General features: G+C 51.0%; 1 protein-coding gene across 4 annotated transcripts in view; it reads right to left on the reverse strand.

The window, feature by feature from the left end:
• Positions 1-2915: 2915 nt before the first annotated feature.
• The window catches only part of SSBP3 (single stranded DNA binding protein 3), a 155284-nt gene continuing 140283 nt past the window's right edge, over positions 2916-17916 (reverse strand). For 2 of the 4 annotated variants that reach the window (XM_033113488.1, XM_033113490.1), the window contains 9 exons: positions 14717-14805; positions 13970-14018; positions 13369-13404; positions 12849-12903; positions 11466-11536; positions 6005-6083; positions 5751-5779; positions 5510-5611; positions 2916-4629 (listed from right to left, as the gene is read on the reverse strand). In XM_033113488.1, coding sequence (XP_032969379.1) covers positions 4600-4629; positions 5510-5611; positions 5751-5779; positions 6005-6083; positions 11466-11536; positions 12849-12903; positions 13369-13404; positions 13970-14018; positions 14717-14805 — 540 coding nt within the window. In that variant the 3' untranslated portion in view covers positions 2916-4599. The remainder of the gene's footprint in view (positions 4630-5509; positions 5612-5750; positions 5780-6004; positions 6084-11465; positions 11537-12848; positions 12904-13368; positions 13405-13969; positions 14019-14716; positions 14806-17916) is intronic. The other 2 variants (XM_033113491.1, XM_033113489.1) reach the window with 1 other exon arrangement.

Below are 17916 nucleotides of genomic sequence, written 5' to 3' on the forward strand. Positions count from 1 at the left end.
CAGCCAGGCTCGTGGCATGACGCCATTCAAATGCCAACAGCTCCCAAAGTGTGTCTCCAGCCCAGACCTGCCTTCTTGACACCTTTACCGAGATGTCTATCGCACAGCATCTCGCATTTAACTCGCCAAAACGGAGCTTCACTTCAGCTGCTGGTCCTGCTGCCTGTCCTACCTCACCTCAGTGAAGGGCCTTCCATCCTTCCCTGTCTGTCTTCTTCACTGCTGTATCCCTAGTACCAGGACAGGCCCTGGCACATAATAGGTGCTCAATGAACACATGAATGGATGGATGGAAGAGCGTAAGGATGCTCGGAAGTTAGCTCTTTGTGGCAATGGAAGGGCAGGAAACCAAGGAGATGGCTGGCTGAATGTCCAGGTGACAGATATCAAGCACTGGGTCTCCACAGGCCCCCGGAAATGAGAGGAAGCACCAGCACAGGACAGAACTTTCAGCACCCACCCCGCCCCTTGGTTTGGTCTTTTGTTTCCAGTATCCTTAGTGCCCATGTCCAGTGAGTTCAGGGCAGGGCAAAGTAGGGCACATCTGGCTCTCATCCCTTCTCCTGCCCTGGCCAGACCCACCCCAGCCCAGGCAAGCCCCAGTCTCCAAGGGGCCCAGCTCCTCTCAGCTCAGGGCAGAGCCCTCCCTCATCGAAGCCCAAGGTGTGTTCTGGGCTCAGCCCCCTGGAGCCTGTGGAATCCTCATGGGACAGCAGAGGTCAGGGGTGGAGGGGCCCTCGGGGTCACGCAGGGCATCAGGCTGGGCAGCCCCAGCTGCGTCCAGACTGGGGTCCTGCTCTGGCTTTGTGCCTCCCCCTCACAGGCTACCTGCTGGCGTCAGCTGGTTTGCCTCTCGGTTCTCCTTTTCTGGCTCCAAGGAGGTGCCCAGCGAGGAGGGAGAAGGCATGGGTGTCTAGCCTGGCCAGCCTTTTCTGACTCAAGCCGAGCCCTCACTCTGCCCCCCCCAGGCTGGCTCTCCCCTAGAAGTGGACCCTCATGGACAGTGGTGACTTTAGCAGGAAAGCAGTTGCTGAGCTTAGGCTTGCGGCCGGGCTCCTCCATTCCTGCCCGTTTTGGGGATGGGCTAATGCCCCCCCGCCGTGGAACAGGCATGACATCGCCTTGCTCCTGACTCACTCAGGCCTGGGCAGGGAAGGGCAATGAAAACTTTTAGGGACAGTTCTCTCCTCAAAGATCAGCCCCTGGTGAGGCCAACCCTGAACCAGACCTCACCAGGGCTGTGAATGTTGCAAAGGCAACTCGGGGGTTGCTGGGGGCGGGGTGGGTGGGTGGGCACAGGCTGAGGAGTGGTACCGTGTTTCCCCGAAAATAAGACCGGGTCTTATTATATTAAGTTTTGCTCCAAAAGATGCATGAGGGCTTATGTTCAGGGGATGTCATCCTGAAAAATCTGCTAGGGCTTATTTTCCGGGTAGGGCTTATTTTCAGGGAAACACAGTACAGAAGCAAGCTCGGTGTGCTCCCCCAAGCAGAGGTGGGCAGTGAGGTGAGCAGCAGGCTGGGCCCTTTCCTGTCCTCCCCCATCACCTGGCTTCTCTTCCAGCTCAGCACCCCCACGCCATTGCCTGAGTCCTGCTCTGGGGAGCAGAGGTGACAGCAAGGGCACTAAAGGATGTTCATCCATCTCTATCTCCTCCTTTGCCCAGCACTGGGTTGGCACGCGGCACAAATGCCTTTTCAGAGCTGCGAGCGCAGGTCAGCTGCAGCCTGAGTCTCCTCGTCTGTCCAACAGTGTTGTTTCCCCCAATAGTTCAAAGTTGTGTGTGCTGAGGAAGAGCCCGGGAAACCATGTTCTAAGGTGAGGAGGGAAGGGGCAAAATGGAATCTTCTAGACCCTTCCACATATCCCCCATCACACCCATCAGGACTCTCCCCAAATATGAGTAACAGTTAACACTAGAGCTCTTACTATATGCAAGGCAGTGTCGTGAACACTACAAACGGTAACTTATGCCCACAACAATCCCAGGAAGTAGGTAAAGCATTATCCCCATTTAACAGATGAGGAAACTGAGCAGAGGTAGAAGCGAACTTGCCCATGACCACACAGTGGCAAAGGCAGGATCTGACACTGCCCGTTTGCCATCTGGTCCCCAAACCTTGTAAAGGTGAACTGAGCCCACACTTGGCTCAGACACTGTGCTCCCCTCCGCTCCTGCTGCGGGGCTGGAATGAGGTCCCTGAACTCCAGGAAATACAAAGTTCTACTTTCTAAATGTTTCAGTCAGCATCCACCGCTGCTTTCCTCACCCCAGCTCTCAGTATTTCTTGCCTAGGTGACGGCTGGGACGGGGTCTCCCACATCTGGCCTGCCCACCCAGCCATTTTCCAGGATGCTGCTTACACCGGCTTTCTAACATTGACTCAAACTGCGCTACTCTGAAAATCCTTCAAGGGCTCCCCATTGCCTTGGAGGTGAAAAAGGAAAAAGTCCACCTCTCTGTGGCCCAGCACCCTGGGCCAATTCCACCCCAAGGGAGAAAGCAGGCTGTGGCTGCCGCCCATAGAGCCACCCTCACTGACGCTCTCCATCGGAAACACAGGCCACCAGCAACCTCCTTCTTCTTCCAGAAAAACAAAGACATGCTGGCAAACCAAAATGTGTTTGCAAGACAAGAAACCGAAACTGGCTTTTAGAATGTCCCTGGGTATCTGAAGTGAGACTGATGTCTTCCCTCCCAACTCTGGTCCCCAGTCCCCAAAGGCCACTTCCTGCAACTCTCCACAGAAAATGCACAATTAACATGCTCAGGAAAAGAAAGCAGAGGCCTTAAACACGAAACAAAATCTCGTATGCTCCAGGAACAAAAACTGTGCCCAACCCATCGCCTTGTATTTTGTCATCAGTATAATAAACTCCAACCCACGTTCCCCCGAAACATGTCAGGAAGGGCTGCGGAAAAAAGATGTCCCTTTAATAAAACGTTATCAACATATATCGTACACAAACTACAATGTATCATAATTACTTTTTTTTTCCTCTCTTAATTCAGAACCAGACTACAAGGTAAGAAAAAACACAGAAACAGCTACAATGTTCCCAATAATCCGCACAAGGTCTTTTTTCAGGCAGATGATATCTCACATAATATGATATACATGGATCAGAAAGGGGGGGAGAAACAAAGACCAGCTACAGGGGAGGAGGGAGTAAATGTACAAAGAATTCGGGTGTCTCCAGGGCAAGACACAGAGGTTTCCATAGGGGATGCTGAGGTGAGGGAGGCCGTGAGTCACTCCTCCTGGGAGGGGACCCGGCTCCACTGTCGCATGTGTCGGTTTTTGAAAATAAAAACAGGACCGGAAACAGCATGTCAGTTTGGTGGTTGGTGTCTCCCCTGCCCCCATAGCTATTCCAAAGTCTTTCCATTCAGTTCCAAGCATATGCAGAGCAATTCTGGTCAATATCCCATCTTTGAAACAAAGGAGGAAGAATCAAGAGGAAAAAACCAAAAGAAAACCCAAACTTCAGCCCTACGCTGCCCGCCCGCCCATACACGCAACGATGGGCCGCGGGGACGAGGACGCAGAGGTGTTTCCATGTCCCAGGTCATAGCCATCCTGTAGGGGGCGGCCTCCCCCACTGCGCTCCAGGCCACCACCCCGCTGGCAGGATTCTCGCTGGGAAGACGGGTGGGCTGAGGGGGCTGGAGGGGCTGGGGGCAGGTCCAGGAGAGAGTGGGAGGCAGTCCTGGGAACACGGTGCGTGCCACTGGGTCACAGCGAGCCTCCGTCATGGCGGAGTCCTGAACGTGCTCAGGTGGTCTGGCCCCTCCGACCACATTGGGGGTGGGGGGATTCTGGGGTCCAAGTTGTGCAGTTGCTGTCGCCACCTCCGCCAGAAGAAACCAAGCAAAAACCAAACAGGTCCCGCTCTTCCTTTGCCCATCAGCACAAACCAAAAACCCCAAGTGGAAAGGGTGACTTCCTTTTTTCTTTCCAAAAAGGCCTTTTGAAATAAACCACCGATTGTAAACTGCCCAGTTTATTATTATTTTTAGATGGCTACAAAGACAGCGTGAGATCTCACACCTAGACTAGCTTTCCTGGTGGAAGGGCTTGGGTACAGACAGACAGCAGGGCTTGTTTTTTTTTTTTTTTGTCCTTTTTTCTTTTTTTTTTTAAAGAAGAAAGCAAAGAACTTGATTGGGGTGAAGGCTTGCTAGAAGCTTCCATTTTTAAAAATTTTTCCCCAACCCACCCCCCCACCCCGAAAACAAATTAAAAAAATCCCAACAACAGTAAAACCCCAAACAAAAAACAACAAAAAAGTGTCATGTACATAAAAGGTCCTTTCGGGAAAGGGCAAGGGGTGGGATTTTTCTGGTCATTGACTTGAAACATATTTTTATTTTGAGTTTTGTCCTTCATGTTTTATGGAATAAAAAGTTCGGCCTTTTTATTGACTGAAACTAAAATTGGGAAAGATGTGGGGAGGGTTGGAGGGGGGTGGAGGGGGAGCAGGGAGATGCCCCTCCCCCAGCTCCTGGGTAATGACACCTCATTTCTTGCATAATTTCTGGCATCTTCCTGCCTGCAATGCCGGCTCTCTCAGCATCTCAGAGAACAGGAGGGGGGTCACACACTCATCGTCATGCTTGGAGAATACTGGAAGGGGAGAAGCGCAGAAGGGGTGTTGTGAGGGCGGGGGAGTGGAAGTCTTATGAAGGTCTGACTGCAGGAAGAGCTAGGGGGGCCAGTGTCAGGGCCTGGCTGGGCTGAGTGTGATGACACCGGGTGGGGCAGGGGGTGGACGTCAGGCGCTGCCTCTCAGCCCCTAGCTGTGCCCCTCAGGAACTCCGGAGGCAGACTCACCTCCCCCTGTCCCTTTCCCTCTCCAAGTCACCCCTTCTTTTCAGCTGAAGAAGCAGGCGCCCCTGCTCTTCCCCCATGGTGGGGCCGACAGCTTTCCTGCAGGCAGGCAGGCACAGGACTGCAGAGAACTGGGGTCTGGTGAGCCAGAGCACGGACAGGGTGCCCCGGGGTGGGAGCCTGTCTGGGCTTCTCTAAAGCTGCTTAACCATGATGCTGTTTCTTCAAATGAAATTGTAAATAGAAGCACAATATGGAAAAGTAGATGGCCAGCCCCTCCCGTGGAGACCCCAGGATATCACTGCATGCGTGAACCTTCCTCCCCAGGGCAGATGGAAATGCACCCCAGGGGACAATGACCCAGTGGGCCAGAGTCCAGGTCTCCTGTGTCCCAGTCCAGGGCTTTTCCATTCACATCAGCTTAATTAGTGCCTGAGGAATTGTGCCAGCACCTAGATGTGTCCAGAAGGATCTGCCAGCAGGCAGGGCCATGCAGCAGAAAGGTGAGGGTTCTGCACGGTGTAGAGAAATAACCCAGGTGAAAGGCCCACAACATGGTGCTGGGACACCAGCCCAGTGGGCAGGTCTGGGCCAAAAGGTTCTGAAGTTTGTTCCCCAGACCTCAGGGGATCAGATGGTCCACGAATGAAATGAGGGTGGCAGCAGGCACACTTACATTGTCATTCTGGAAGGAGTGGAGAAAGTTCCCTCCTAGCTCGCCATCGTCTCGAGGGGTGCCTGGAGGATTGCTAATGCCACTTATGTTGTTAGGAGAATTCTGCAGGGAGAGGAGAGGAGGTAAGCCCTGGACCCTAACAACCTGCCCAGCCAGATGGGAAAGAAAGGCCTTCTGGGGGATCCTCAGAGGTGGGGCGGGGTGGGTGCTGTCAGGGAGGAGACATCAAATACACACTTACTTTTGGAAGTCCATCTATGTCACCTGACCCTGGAAGGAAAAAAGAATTCTATTCAGTTTCTTGCCCACTCTTCGGTGGGGCGGGGGGCCTCCAAACCCTTCCACCCAAATCCTACAGTATTTCTGTGCAGATAATTTTCTATCCTGGTGGTATCTTCCTCTCGGGCTCTTCCTGTGGACCAGACCGAGCTGAGCCAGGAACTGGGGAAGTCTGCCAGGCAGCGGCAGCAGGACTCGGGCGCAGGGCTAACTTACCTAATGATCCGTTCATGTGGTGTGGCTCCATGCCGCCCATGCCGCCCATGGGGCCGTCCGAGCCTGGACCCATCGGGAACTAAGAAAGAAGCACAGAGCACGATGGCTGAGTGCCCTGCAGCCCGGTGCCCCTCTCACGGGCTCTCAGGCCCAGCTGCACCAGTCCTGCCCTCAGGGAGCTTCTAATCTGGTGGGACTCCTCCCTCACACACACTCAAGGCAGAACGGTGGACATTTAGGTTGTTTCCACTTCTTGACTACTATAAATAATGTTGCTACGAACATTTGTGTACAATTATGGAGACATATATTTTCATTTCTCTGGGGCAGATGCCTACCCTGTTCCCCCCAAAATAAGACCTAGCCAGACCATCAGCTCTAATGTGTCTTTTGGAGCAAAAATTAATATAAGACCCAGTCTTATTTTACTATAATACCGGGAATAATATAATACTGGGTCTTACATTAATTTTTGCTCCAAAAGACGCATTAGAGTTGATGGTCCGGCTAGGTCTTATTTTCGGGGAAACACTGTAGGAGTGGAATTGCAGGGTCATATGGTAACTGTTTAACCTTTCAAAGAGCTGCCAGTCCGTTTGCCAAAGGAGCTGCATCATTTTATATTCCCTCTAGCAATGTAAGAGGGTTCTAACTTCTTCCCATCCTCACCAACACGGGACATTATTTGACTTTTTTTTTTTAATTTACTTTTTAAGTGTGTTTTTCCAGGATCCATCAGCTCCAAGTCAAATAGTTGTTTCAATCTAGTTGTGGAGGACGAAGCTCACACTGGCCCAAGTGGGGATCGAACCGGACACCCTGGTGTTAAGAGCATCTCGTGCTATCCCAATTGAGCGAACGGGCCGCCCCTTAACTTTTTGATTACAGCCATCCTAGTAGGTGTGAAGTGGTACCTCCTTGTGGTTTTCATTCCAATTTCCCTGATACCTAATGCTATTGAGCATCTTTTCAGGTGCTTATTGGCTATTTCACCTTTGGAGAAATGTCTATTCAGATCCTTCGCCCAGTTTTTAACTGGTTTTTTTTTTTTTTCAAATTGAGTTTTAAGAGTTCTTTACATACTTTAGATTCAAGTCCCTTATCAGATACATGACTTGTAAATATTTTCTTCATTCTCTGGGTTGACAGCATCCTACAAACTACAAAAGCTTTACATTTTGATGAAGTACAATGCATCTACTTTTTTCTTTTGTCATTGTGCTTTTGGTGTTGTACCTAAGAAGGCACTGCTGAATCCAGGTCACAAAGATTTCCTATGTTTTCTTCTAGGTGTTTTACATTTTCAGCTTCCACACTCAGGTCTTGAGTTACTCAGTTTTTGTATGTTGGTGTAAGGAAGCAATCCAACTTCACTCGTTTGCATATAGATAATCCAGCCATCCTAGTACCATTTGTTTATTCTGTATTATTTACTTTTCTGTTACTCCTATAAATGCTACTAAACAAAACAACAGGACTAGTTGGCAGTGGCAATGAGAAGGACGAGTTAAATGACACGTGTGGGAAAAATACAGCATTTTTATTGTTTGTCCTCTGATACAGTAATTTGTTTCAATTCTTTATTGGATATTTAAATTTTGTAAGGGTATAGTACTGTGTATTCTCAAAATATATAAATGTAAGATTTTTAAAACAGAGAACCTAAAAATAATTGGGCTAATTAAACAGGTACTATCTATATTTAATTTTTAAAAATGACGTATTTCTTTCTGTCCAATATTACAACAGGGTATTTTTGCTCTGCTTCCTTTTTTTTTAAGGTTAAGAAAGTTTTACATACAAAGAGTTAGCACTGTTTCTTTCATCGGGTAGGTATTTGCTAATCCATGCAAGGAAGATCATTTAGTCCAATTGATTAAGCCTACACACTTTGCATACTGGCAGGAACACAGGTGGCACATATTGAGGCCACATTTCTGGTTCAGATCATGCCAGTTTGAGAAGCCATGGGAACAGCAAGAACCTTGGCCGGATTTTCTTGGAGAACTCCAGTAGAGCTTCTGGTGACCCATTTGCTTTCAGGGGTGCAATGAGGCAACTTGTGCTTGCTTTTCCACAAATACTTCTCTGAACTGCCTGCAGCTTCTAGGACATCCTTCGGTGGTAAAACTGAAGAGCGTCAAATGTAAAATTCACTTCGACTTGCCACTCTGCTCTTATCAAGCCCTCGTGTCAGTCCAAGGTGGTTAACACCAAACTAACTATTCTCGCCACAAAATGTCTGCATGAGGAGTACTTAGGATTTTTACTTGCTCACACAGGTGGACCTACAGGAATTCGCTTCCAGCTCTCCAAAGGTGTACACCCACTTTGTATCTACAGGCTGGTTTTGGTAGACCAGCCGCCAACCAGTCAGGTCCTTTGCATCTGTACCAGAAGGGTTATCAAGAATCCATCATTCTTGAACCTTCCAAAAGCACACTGGATAGTATTAACAATCAAACTTCTACTCAGGGAAAACGGCTTTAAAGCACAAAGGTAATCTGAATTTGTGAGATCCAAGATGGATTCTAAAGAAGTTACATTTTTAATAAAGAAATTAAGAAAGTCCTGTTTAATGTGGGTGCCCTTCCTGGTGAAGTTCTGTGTTTTTTTTTGGAGTTCTCAAGCAGTCTCATTTCCAAAAAATGGAGGCATTCCTTTGGCTGTGTGAAGTTTTGTCATAATGCTCTCCCCTAACCCGCACACCTATGAACAACTCAGGTGCAGCCTGCTCATCCTCATCTAGACTCCTCGTGGCTTCTTTAAAGATCATCAAATAGTTCTGGAGAAACAGTATATACATTTTTATTTTAGTGTAATTCTTTTCTCTATTCTCATCTCAACACATTTCCAAATTAGAGAAGGACGTCATAGTAGGCTGACATTTTAACATCTTTCCCATGGCCAGCAATGCTAGCCGTCTTGTGGGCTCGTGTCTGAGGCTCTATTTCCATGAAGTCAAATATCTCATTAAGTGCTTTTGAGGAAATTCGTAAGTCACCCAAATCTTTCACTATGAAAGCCTGATATCATAGGTAAGCAAATCATACCCCTTGGTATCAGCAGTGTGGGATATTTAGCAGGTAAGATGTTTATAGACTAAACAAAATGTACCAAATTAACTGTGTACTATCTGCCAAACATGCAGATAAATGAGCAATGTCTAAGTTTGTATTTGGACAAGAGAATGATCTTTGATTTATGTTTTCTTCACAGAAATCAAGATGACGATTGGAAACTCCAGTTTTCAAGTCAAAGTACCTAAGACCTGAGGGACCTGTTTTCTGTTGCCAGGATTTGATGCACCAGTTGACAATTCTGTAGGAAGCTCACCTCACCCGACTATTGGTAAGATCTGACAGAATCAGCTCTATCCTGTGAAAGACCAACACACTTGACATAAAATTCCCTTTCTGTTCACCCAAAGGACTGAGCTACAGCCTCTGAATCAGGAACTGTAACCTTCTCAATTCATGGAGCAACTGCGGGACCGCAATGGTGATGGCATATGTCGTCCAAGTGAAGGCAGCGGCTGCTATTTTTGACTGAGCATTGCTCTCTCTTTGGAGGATGAACAACTTTTGATTGAGAAGGATATGCCTGCCTCCTCCCAGACTTGTGTAATTCAGTCTCTCTCCAGTGTGTTTTCACACACCCTTCTCCACGGTCATCTCCCCTTCTCTTGCTTCTGCATACTGTGCAGTACCTTCCATCGTGGGTATTTACCTCCCTAATCCAGTTGTATGTGTCCTCCCACCTGTCGTTAAAATAGCACTGTCCTTTAGTCTTTTTTTCTAGTGATTAGTAGGTCATGCTGGTGCTGAGGCTGTCATCGTTCTCATTTTCATTATCTGAACTTGTAGAAAACACGGCCACAATACTCAACGTAAGAAATGCAACCTGCACTATCTCGACACGGAGCATGACAGGTAATCTGCAGGCACAATCATATGTGGACTCCATCAGAGTCCGTGACTGCCACGCACTTGGGTCGCACCCCTGGGAGTGATGCAACGTGGATGATCCATCACTGAAAGCCACAGGTCACGACCGCCAGCATCCGTGGTCAGTTGAAATATGGCAACAGCGACCATGAAGGAGGGACATCTATGCCACTGCTACCTGATACTAAACACAGTATGCCGTCTCTTCCTTTTGGGCACCAGCATGAGGCTTACACTTTTCCGCTCAACTTTCTGCATCCATTGCCAAAAAGTAGGACTTTCTTGGGTCCTGGGACACTGTCTCCTGGGACATAGGGCTTTTAGAGCTAAAACCTGGATGGCTGGTCACCCTAATGAGAGCCAGGGGTGATGAGGTGGGGGTGGTGGGAGGTGCTGGATGCACAGAAGCGGGGGTGGAGAAAGGTGGTGGAGCATCAGGGGTGGCGTGTGGTTCCCACGTCCCTCAGTTACATGACCCTCGTATGGCCCCTCTCAGCACCCCAGGAGGCAGACCAAAGACCCGCATCCCATAGGCTGCAAGCAGGTTAAACAAGTGCAGTGTCCAGCATGGGGCCACTCATGATCGGGGTTTAGTGCATGGGGTGGTTTAATGTCACATCAGGAATGGAACCAACAAAACCAAACAGAGCACCCCAAAAAGCAACAGATAACTTTGGGGCCCCAAACCCATCCTCTGGCTCTGCAATCCAGATTGTTGATTTAGTTGAGCTCCCTGAGGGCAAGGCTGGTTGGATTCATCTGCCTGCCTGGTGCAGAAGGGTTGTCTGTGGAGGCGAGACACACCAGCCCTGCCCTCAGCGAGTTCCCACCTGGGAGTGAGACAGGCTGCAGCTGCACAGTCGTGTTCCACGCAATACGGGACAGAAGCACAGGGAGTGGGCGAGTAGGGTCAGCAAAGTAGAATGTGAGACGCGACATCACTGAAGGATGGGACTTTGAGGCCAGGAACGGAGGGAGTGACTTTTAGACGAGGCAATGGCCCGACGAAAGGTTCAAGAGGCTGCAAGGTGCGGGAGTCACAGGGCTCCCAGCGGCTCTGGAGGCACGGGGCAGGCAGGTCCCCAAGTGGGCCATGCTCCTGCTGTGGCCTCAACCCTTAGGCCCGTAGTCACGGAAACAGACCTGAGACCATGAGGGACTGCCCAGGGTGGCACAGCCAGCCCCCTGAGCAGGGACTGGCCCAGACCCCACCTGCAGCCTGGTGCCTCCCCTCACCAGCACCCCACAGAGCGGCGGGGGTCCCCACAGTGGGGCCTGCTGCCCACTCTGAGCAGAGGCATGGGAATCACTCCACCCTCCTCTCCCCCAGCTCCTGGCAGCTATGAGATAGGAACTGAGTCGCCCAAGAGTTAATCACTTTTCTGACGGTTTATTTTATTCATCTTTGGTAACAAATGGCTGAAATCAATTAAACTTGCTTTCCCCTCAGCTGATGAAGTTAATTATGATTTGTTATGGTATCTGATATGTAAATTATTAGAAAGCAGACTTACGTTGGACCGGCTGCCTCCAGGCGGCACCGGATTAATCATTGTGTAGATGTTGTCACTGGAATTTGTTGAATCTGTAGAATAGTGGAAACCCGCAAGTCGGGGTGATTAATTCATTTCTTAATTAAAACAAACTCGTGGCACTTGAACTCATTCTTTTGTATTTTATCACCTAAAATTTCCTCTAAGTACCACCATTTTCTGGCTAATTTGTATTTAATGAAGATTCACAAAGTTTTTAATCACAGAAAATTCAACTGTGAAAACCACTCAACCCTAAAACAAAGAATTTTCCGGACAGTAGTATGGACATGGCAAAGGGGGCTGAGAGGTTTGCATCCTCAGCTTCCCACCTCGAACCAAATCTGGTCCCCGGACACTGGCTGGGACGTGGCGGGGGCAGCCACATCACCGCCTGTGCTGTCCCCAACCCCGCCCCGCAGTTTTAATCAAATCGGGGAAAGAGAGATGCCACAAATTACCTGGGGGCCACCCTGCCAAGCTGATGGGGCAAGAGGGAGAGGCAGGGACAGGGCTGGAGATACATTAACATATGGAGTGGTTTCATGTGACCCAGTCTGAATGTAGGTCATGCAGCTCATAAAAATGCAGCAGCAGAAAGAAGGAGTTGGAGCGGGAGCCGGAATATCACAGTCGCCGCCAGCTCCACCCCTGCAGCTGAGCAGCTTCCCTGTTATGGGGAGCTGAGGAGCGGGTGGGAGAGAGGGACCCCTCCGTCTCGCCAATTAGCCAGAAACGTCTCCTTAGGAAATCAGCCAACATGTTTTATATCAGGAGCAGGCTCCATATTTCTCAGGCAGAAATCCCACCACCTCTCTTTTTATTTTTGGGGTGGGTAAGGATTGTATGTTGAATTTCTTCTTGCTGGTGGTAAGCTATTCATAGCTGGGAAAGAAACACAATTGTGAGGCTGTGTGTGTGCATGCGTGCATACGCCCACGTGTGTGTGTGTGTGTGTGTGTGTGTGTGTGTGTGTCCTCCTTTAGTTAAAGAAAAATGGAGAACGGATCTCCTACAGAGAGGACCAGAAGCCAAGAGGCACCATGCGTCGAGCCCTGGTCCCAGGCTGCCTGGACCCCAAAGCCCCTCTCAGTCACCTAGAGAAACACACAACCAGGACAGGGTTCTCTGATCAGTGAGACCCTTCGTTCCCAGATCTCCCTGCTCTGCCTGCCCTTTCCTCAGAGCTGAGGAGTGACTTGGCTGAGGCCACCTGACGAACTGGACTGGTCGCACCAGGGGCCTCTTGCCTCCTAAATCCCTGACGCCAAGATGCCCAGTGGAGATCGCACTGCTCAGGAAGAGAGGCTGGTGAGCTTTGGCTCTGCACCTGGGGCCCTCTATGCCCTCCCCAAGCCCTCTTACCTGCAGGACTCGGCATGATGGGTGTTCCTGGGGGGCCACCACCACCAGGGGGTCCCTGGAGATGACATAAAAACTGACATTAGAAACCCACGGTGATGAAACATGTAGGGGAGGCCACCAAGTTCTAGCCACATCAGCAGCAAGCGCTCACCAGGGCACAGAGGGGGAGTCCCCTTTCTTTCTCTAAACCAAGGCAGGTTTGATATGTGTGTGTGTGTGTGTGTGTGTGTGTACATATGTATACTCACACACATAACAAAACCAGAGGCCTGTGGTAAAAGCCAACCAGCCCACTGTTAAGCCCCCAAGATGGGGATCCCAACCCTGGGTCCTGTTTGGGGACTTCTGAGTCACCAGAAGGTACAAATACTTGAATATTGACAGCAAGTTCTAGCACAGTTAGAATCTGTGCTCAGAATTTGCTTTGAAAGGGAAAGAGACAGGGATCCCTGAATAGTTCTCTTGCACACTCAGTTACAAGTGGACAGACAAGCAACACCCCAAACCCACACACACTTACCACATAGGTACCGGGTGATGAGGAGGAGTATGGAATCTAGAAATAAGGTGGGGGGGGGGCGTGTGTGTCAGAGTCACTTCCTCCGACAGGCAGCACTTTTTGGCTTCCAAACCCACTTGGGGACATGACCTTACTCTTGATGGGACGGGCTGTGGGACCCACTGAGTCACCGAGCTACTGACCCTAGCAGGGCTGGGGATGTGAGCAAAGTCCAGCTCCCACACTGAACTGATCCCGAGAGCCTTGCACGAGCCTCCACTTCAGAAGGGCAGGCAAGTGAGAACTTTGCACCCCCCCCACTCCGTTCTTCTCCCCTGGACAATCTGCACTGAGGCCCTTCCCAGCTCCTCCTCCTGACGCTGGCCCCGCAGGAACCTCTACGTGAACAGTGCTCTCTGAGCCAGGCTCTCAGCTCACACCTCAGTGTCTGCAGAGCAATGGGCGAGGCTGGGCGGGGGCCACAGGTGGGCTTCTCCTTGGAGGCGTCAGGTGGAATCCTGCTGCATCTCCCCTCCCTGTGACACCTCCAACCTGGGCACAGGAACCCTGTACCCCAGATCCCCCTCCCTGGCAACCACCACCTACCCGACCTGGTACTCACTGAGTTAGCACTGTTAGGAGTGGGCCAGGGTCTGCCAGCTCCCGGGCCCCTGACAGAGGGAGACAGAGATGGAGACAATGAAAAAGGTGCTGTCAGTTCCAAGGGGGCGGTGCCAGCAGGGGCAGAACATGAGGGCTGCAGTCACTAACAGGAAGTCCTTTATGTATGCCCAGGGCCTAGAGACCATATGCTTCTAGGGAAGTAATGGCTAGTTTCATGGGTAGACATCTACAAACTGCTATAAACAATATGGGAAATTTGTCAAGTAGATCAAATATCTTCTGCATGTATATTTTCCCAGAAAGGAGTCCCAAGATTCTCACGGGGGGACTATCACCGCAAAGGGGTTAAGAAACACTAAAACACCAGAACAGTGGTCAGCTGTACAGGGGTTCAAATCTTGGCCCTTCCACTGCATGCTGTGTGAGCATGGGCAAGTGACTTCACCTCTCTGTGCCTCAGTTACCTCATCTGTAAATGGGGGATGATAATAACCGCCTCACAGGGTTCTCATAAGGATTAGGTGAGCTAATCCACAGAACATGGTTAGAACCGTGCCGGGCACGTAAAGCGCTACGTGGGGTGAGGTCTTGTCACCAGTATTGTCAACATCCTCACTTTACGGATGAGGCGACTAAGGTCCAGAGAGTGCCAGTAACTGCTCAGGTCACGAGTCTTCCAGGAGGGCAGCAGAGGGTGGGGAAAAGCCAGGGGCTCTGAGCCACTGGTGGGTCGTTTCTGCCTTACATGTTAATCCCGGGCATGGCGGGGCCAAGGGAGTTGGGTGGTGGTCTCATGCCGCTGCCGTAATTCTGCAACGATAACCAAGGGTCAGTCTATGAGAAGGAGAAGGGGAACCGGAGAGAGAAGGAGGGAGGGAAAACAAACAGACAGAATATAAGCGAGAGGGTTAGTCTGTGAGAAGAACCTGACGAGAGAAAAATCATACATTTGTTTACAAAAGGTGGAGGGAGGGTGGGAACCAAGTGATGGGACTACGATGACAAGCCAGCACAGAGGGACAGTCACAACTTTAAACGCATCTTCAGGGGCTTCAAGATGGTTCTCTCAAAAGCACATGAACGTTTAGCAAGCCACTAACATCTCTGGCACCTGCCCCTCAGGTCTCAGGTGGGTGAAGGGAAACAAACTCAGTAACAGATGTGACTGGTGAACGCCAGCCACCTTCGACACTCTGAGGGAGAAGAAACTGCGGGCAGGCTGGGGGGCAAGGCTGGGTCTGCATGTGGAGGGGGAAGGAACGTTCCTGAAAGGCCTGGCCCTAGGTCTGGGCTGTCTCCCACCCCCGGATCACGTTGCCTAATCTAGGTGTCAGGATGTGGGGCTGGGGAGCAGGGGAAATGCTTCTCCCGTTTCTACCCTCAGAAGGAAGCCACCATTCTGTCTGAGGGAAGAGTCTACACAGAACTCGGAAACTCCCAGGAGTCCCAGCCCAGTATAACCCACTGAGGCAGTGGGGTGGGTCACAAGGGCACCTGGACCAGGCAGCCCAGGTCTTTCACTTGGTTCATCTCCTGTCACAAACAAGCCAGTGCTGCCGCAACGCCCCTCCTTCTAGTGCAATTTTCTTTTCAGGAATGAATGCCTCGCCTCCCTTCCCCACTTGATGGGCTCCCATACATCCTCTAATACCCAGTTCAAACAGCACCTCCTCTGGGAAGCCTTCCTGCCCCACCTCTGGGGATTAACGGCTCCATTAGAGCTACTGCTATAATGCCTTGGGATTTCCCTCCTCCGCCACCCGCGCCACACTGGGTATGATTACGGCCACACGTCCATTTCTCCTCCTGGACTCAGAGTGCCTTTTGAAAATGGAAACTGTGTCTTAACGACCTTCACAACCCCCTACATTCCATGCACCAGCTGGCACAAACTGGGTGCTGCATAAATCAGTGAAGGATTGAAGAAATGAATGAATGAAAAGCAAAATGAACCTGGCTATAGCTTAAGCTCTGTCCTTGTAGGAGAATCTAAAAGAAGTAGGTTGGTGGAATTCTGACAGCAAAGGAACAGCCAGCATTAGCTGTTCTTTACTGAGCACATAGCATGCTTTACACACAGTCTCTGGTTTGGTCCTTAGATCAGGGCCATGAGGCTGGTATTATTCCCACTCCACGGAAGAGTGAAGGTCTGACGGGAAAAAGATTTGCCCAAAATCAGTCAACAAATGACCCAGCTGGGGTTTAAACCTGGATTTGTGAGCCTCTGGGGTCTGTACTCTACCTCACGCCTCGGGTGAGAGGAAGGGGGCGAACAGGAGGCTGGAGGGCCAGGGCCACAGACTGGGAGCCAACTGCAGGCTGAGGTGGGCTCTTCAGCCAGAGACCGTCTCTCAAACCCGCGCGCCTTGAAGCCACCTCTTCTGCATGGTTAACCACAGAGGGGCTTGGAGTCTAAGAGTGTCCAGGGAGGGTGTGGGCAATGACAGGAGCGTGCAGCACCAGGCTGGCGGGCAACCAGCGAGGCCTGGCGCCGGGGAGGCGGGGCAAGGCCGCCGCAGAGGGCCCTTAGGCAGCCAGCACTCTTGTGACGACCACAACCCCCTGCCGGATTCGGGCTGAGCCCCAGGGCCAGGAGGAAGATGTGAGCCTGCCTTGCAGCAAACAGTATAGGCTCAGGGAGACATGCAGGGGCCAGGCCCACTTTACAGAGGTGTCACGGGGCAGTGAGCAGAGCCATGGATTTGGCTTCAGAACACGGGAGAGCTGGCCCCGACTCAGCCACGTGCTGGTGACTACCAGATAAACTACACAAATAACAATAATGCTTCTTCTCTGCCAGGCTGTGCTACGTGCTTTTCACCACCTACATCTAATCATCACAACAACCCCATTACTATGCCCACTTTAAAGATTTAAAAACTGAGGTGCGGAAGCAATGACAGCCACTTGTACAGCCACGCTCTCGGCAGAGCTGGGACTGAAGCCCTGCAACCCTCTGCTGGGCCGCCTCATCCACAGACTGGAAACAAGGAGCTCCCAAGCCTACAGGGCCCTGTGAGGAAAAGATGAAACGATGGCTTGAAGGGCTATCAGTCCTGGGAGGTGTGTACTGACTCGGGAATTGGCAGTAGAACAAATGCCAAAGCCCTTAACGCTGCCTTAAGCATCACAGGACCTCGGCTCATAAAGGACCCTTTCCAAGCACCACGTGCAGCTAGCTACTAAATCCCCTTGACCAATCTCAGCCTCACTTCTGCTTCTCCGGAACAGGAAGCTCACCCCTCCGCAGGCAACCTGCTCTTCCACTGTGTACAGCCTGGACCATTAGAAAGGTCTTCCAGAGACTGATTTCTTCCAGGGGCCTCAGGTGCATTCTGCTGCCTCTTCCACCCAGGGCAAGAGCTGGGGGCTGGCCTGGGGTGGGCAGAAGCCCAGGACACTGCCTCAGAATGAAGGGAGAGGACAAGTAGGGTGCTCGCTCCTGAAAGACACGTGGACGTGCAGCCCCTCCAGGAGGCTCCGGATGTACCACCTGCTGTTCCCGACCCTTCCCCGCCTCCAGGAGCCTCCCAAATACTAGCATGGCTGCTTACCTAGAGGGACTGTGCCCACCAGGTCCTTCCTCCTTCAGAGGCACAGACCCCAGAGGGCCATGCACAGCTCCCCATTTCACAGATGACAAGCTGGAGGCCCAGAGAGGCCAGAGATTCACCCAATGTCACACAGCAAGTCAGAGGGGAAGTAGGGGAAGTAGGACTAAAAATCAGGCTTGAGGAAATTGTTCAAATCACAAGCACTAGCCTTTTTACAGAGGGCAGGTGGGATTGGTTTCGGAGACTCAGGTGACATGGTCCTCCCTTCTCCCCGTATCTGCCCCCCGCCCACAGCACTGGGCTGCAAGCTGTGACCACTAGCCAGAGGCTACTCCCTCCTCTGCTGTCAGCACTGCTCCACAGGGACAGGGCGATGGAGACACAGAGGAGT

The sequence above is a fragment of the Rhinolophus ferrumequinum genome, chromosome 9 (assembly GCF_004115265.2).
Source record: "Rhinolophus ferrumequinum isolate MPI-CBG mRhiFer1 chromosome 9, mRhiFer1_v1.p, whole genome shotgun sequence".
Classification (NCBI taxonomy): domain Eukaryota; kingdom Metazoa; phylum Chordata; class Mammalia; order Chiroptera; family Rhinolophidae; genus Rhinolophus; species Rhinolophus ferrumequinum.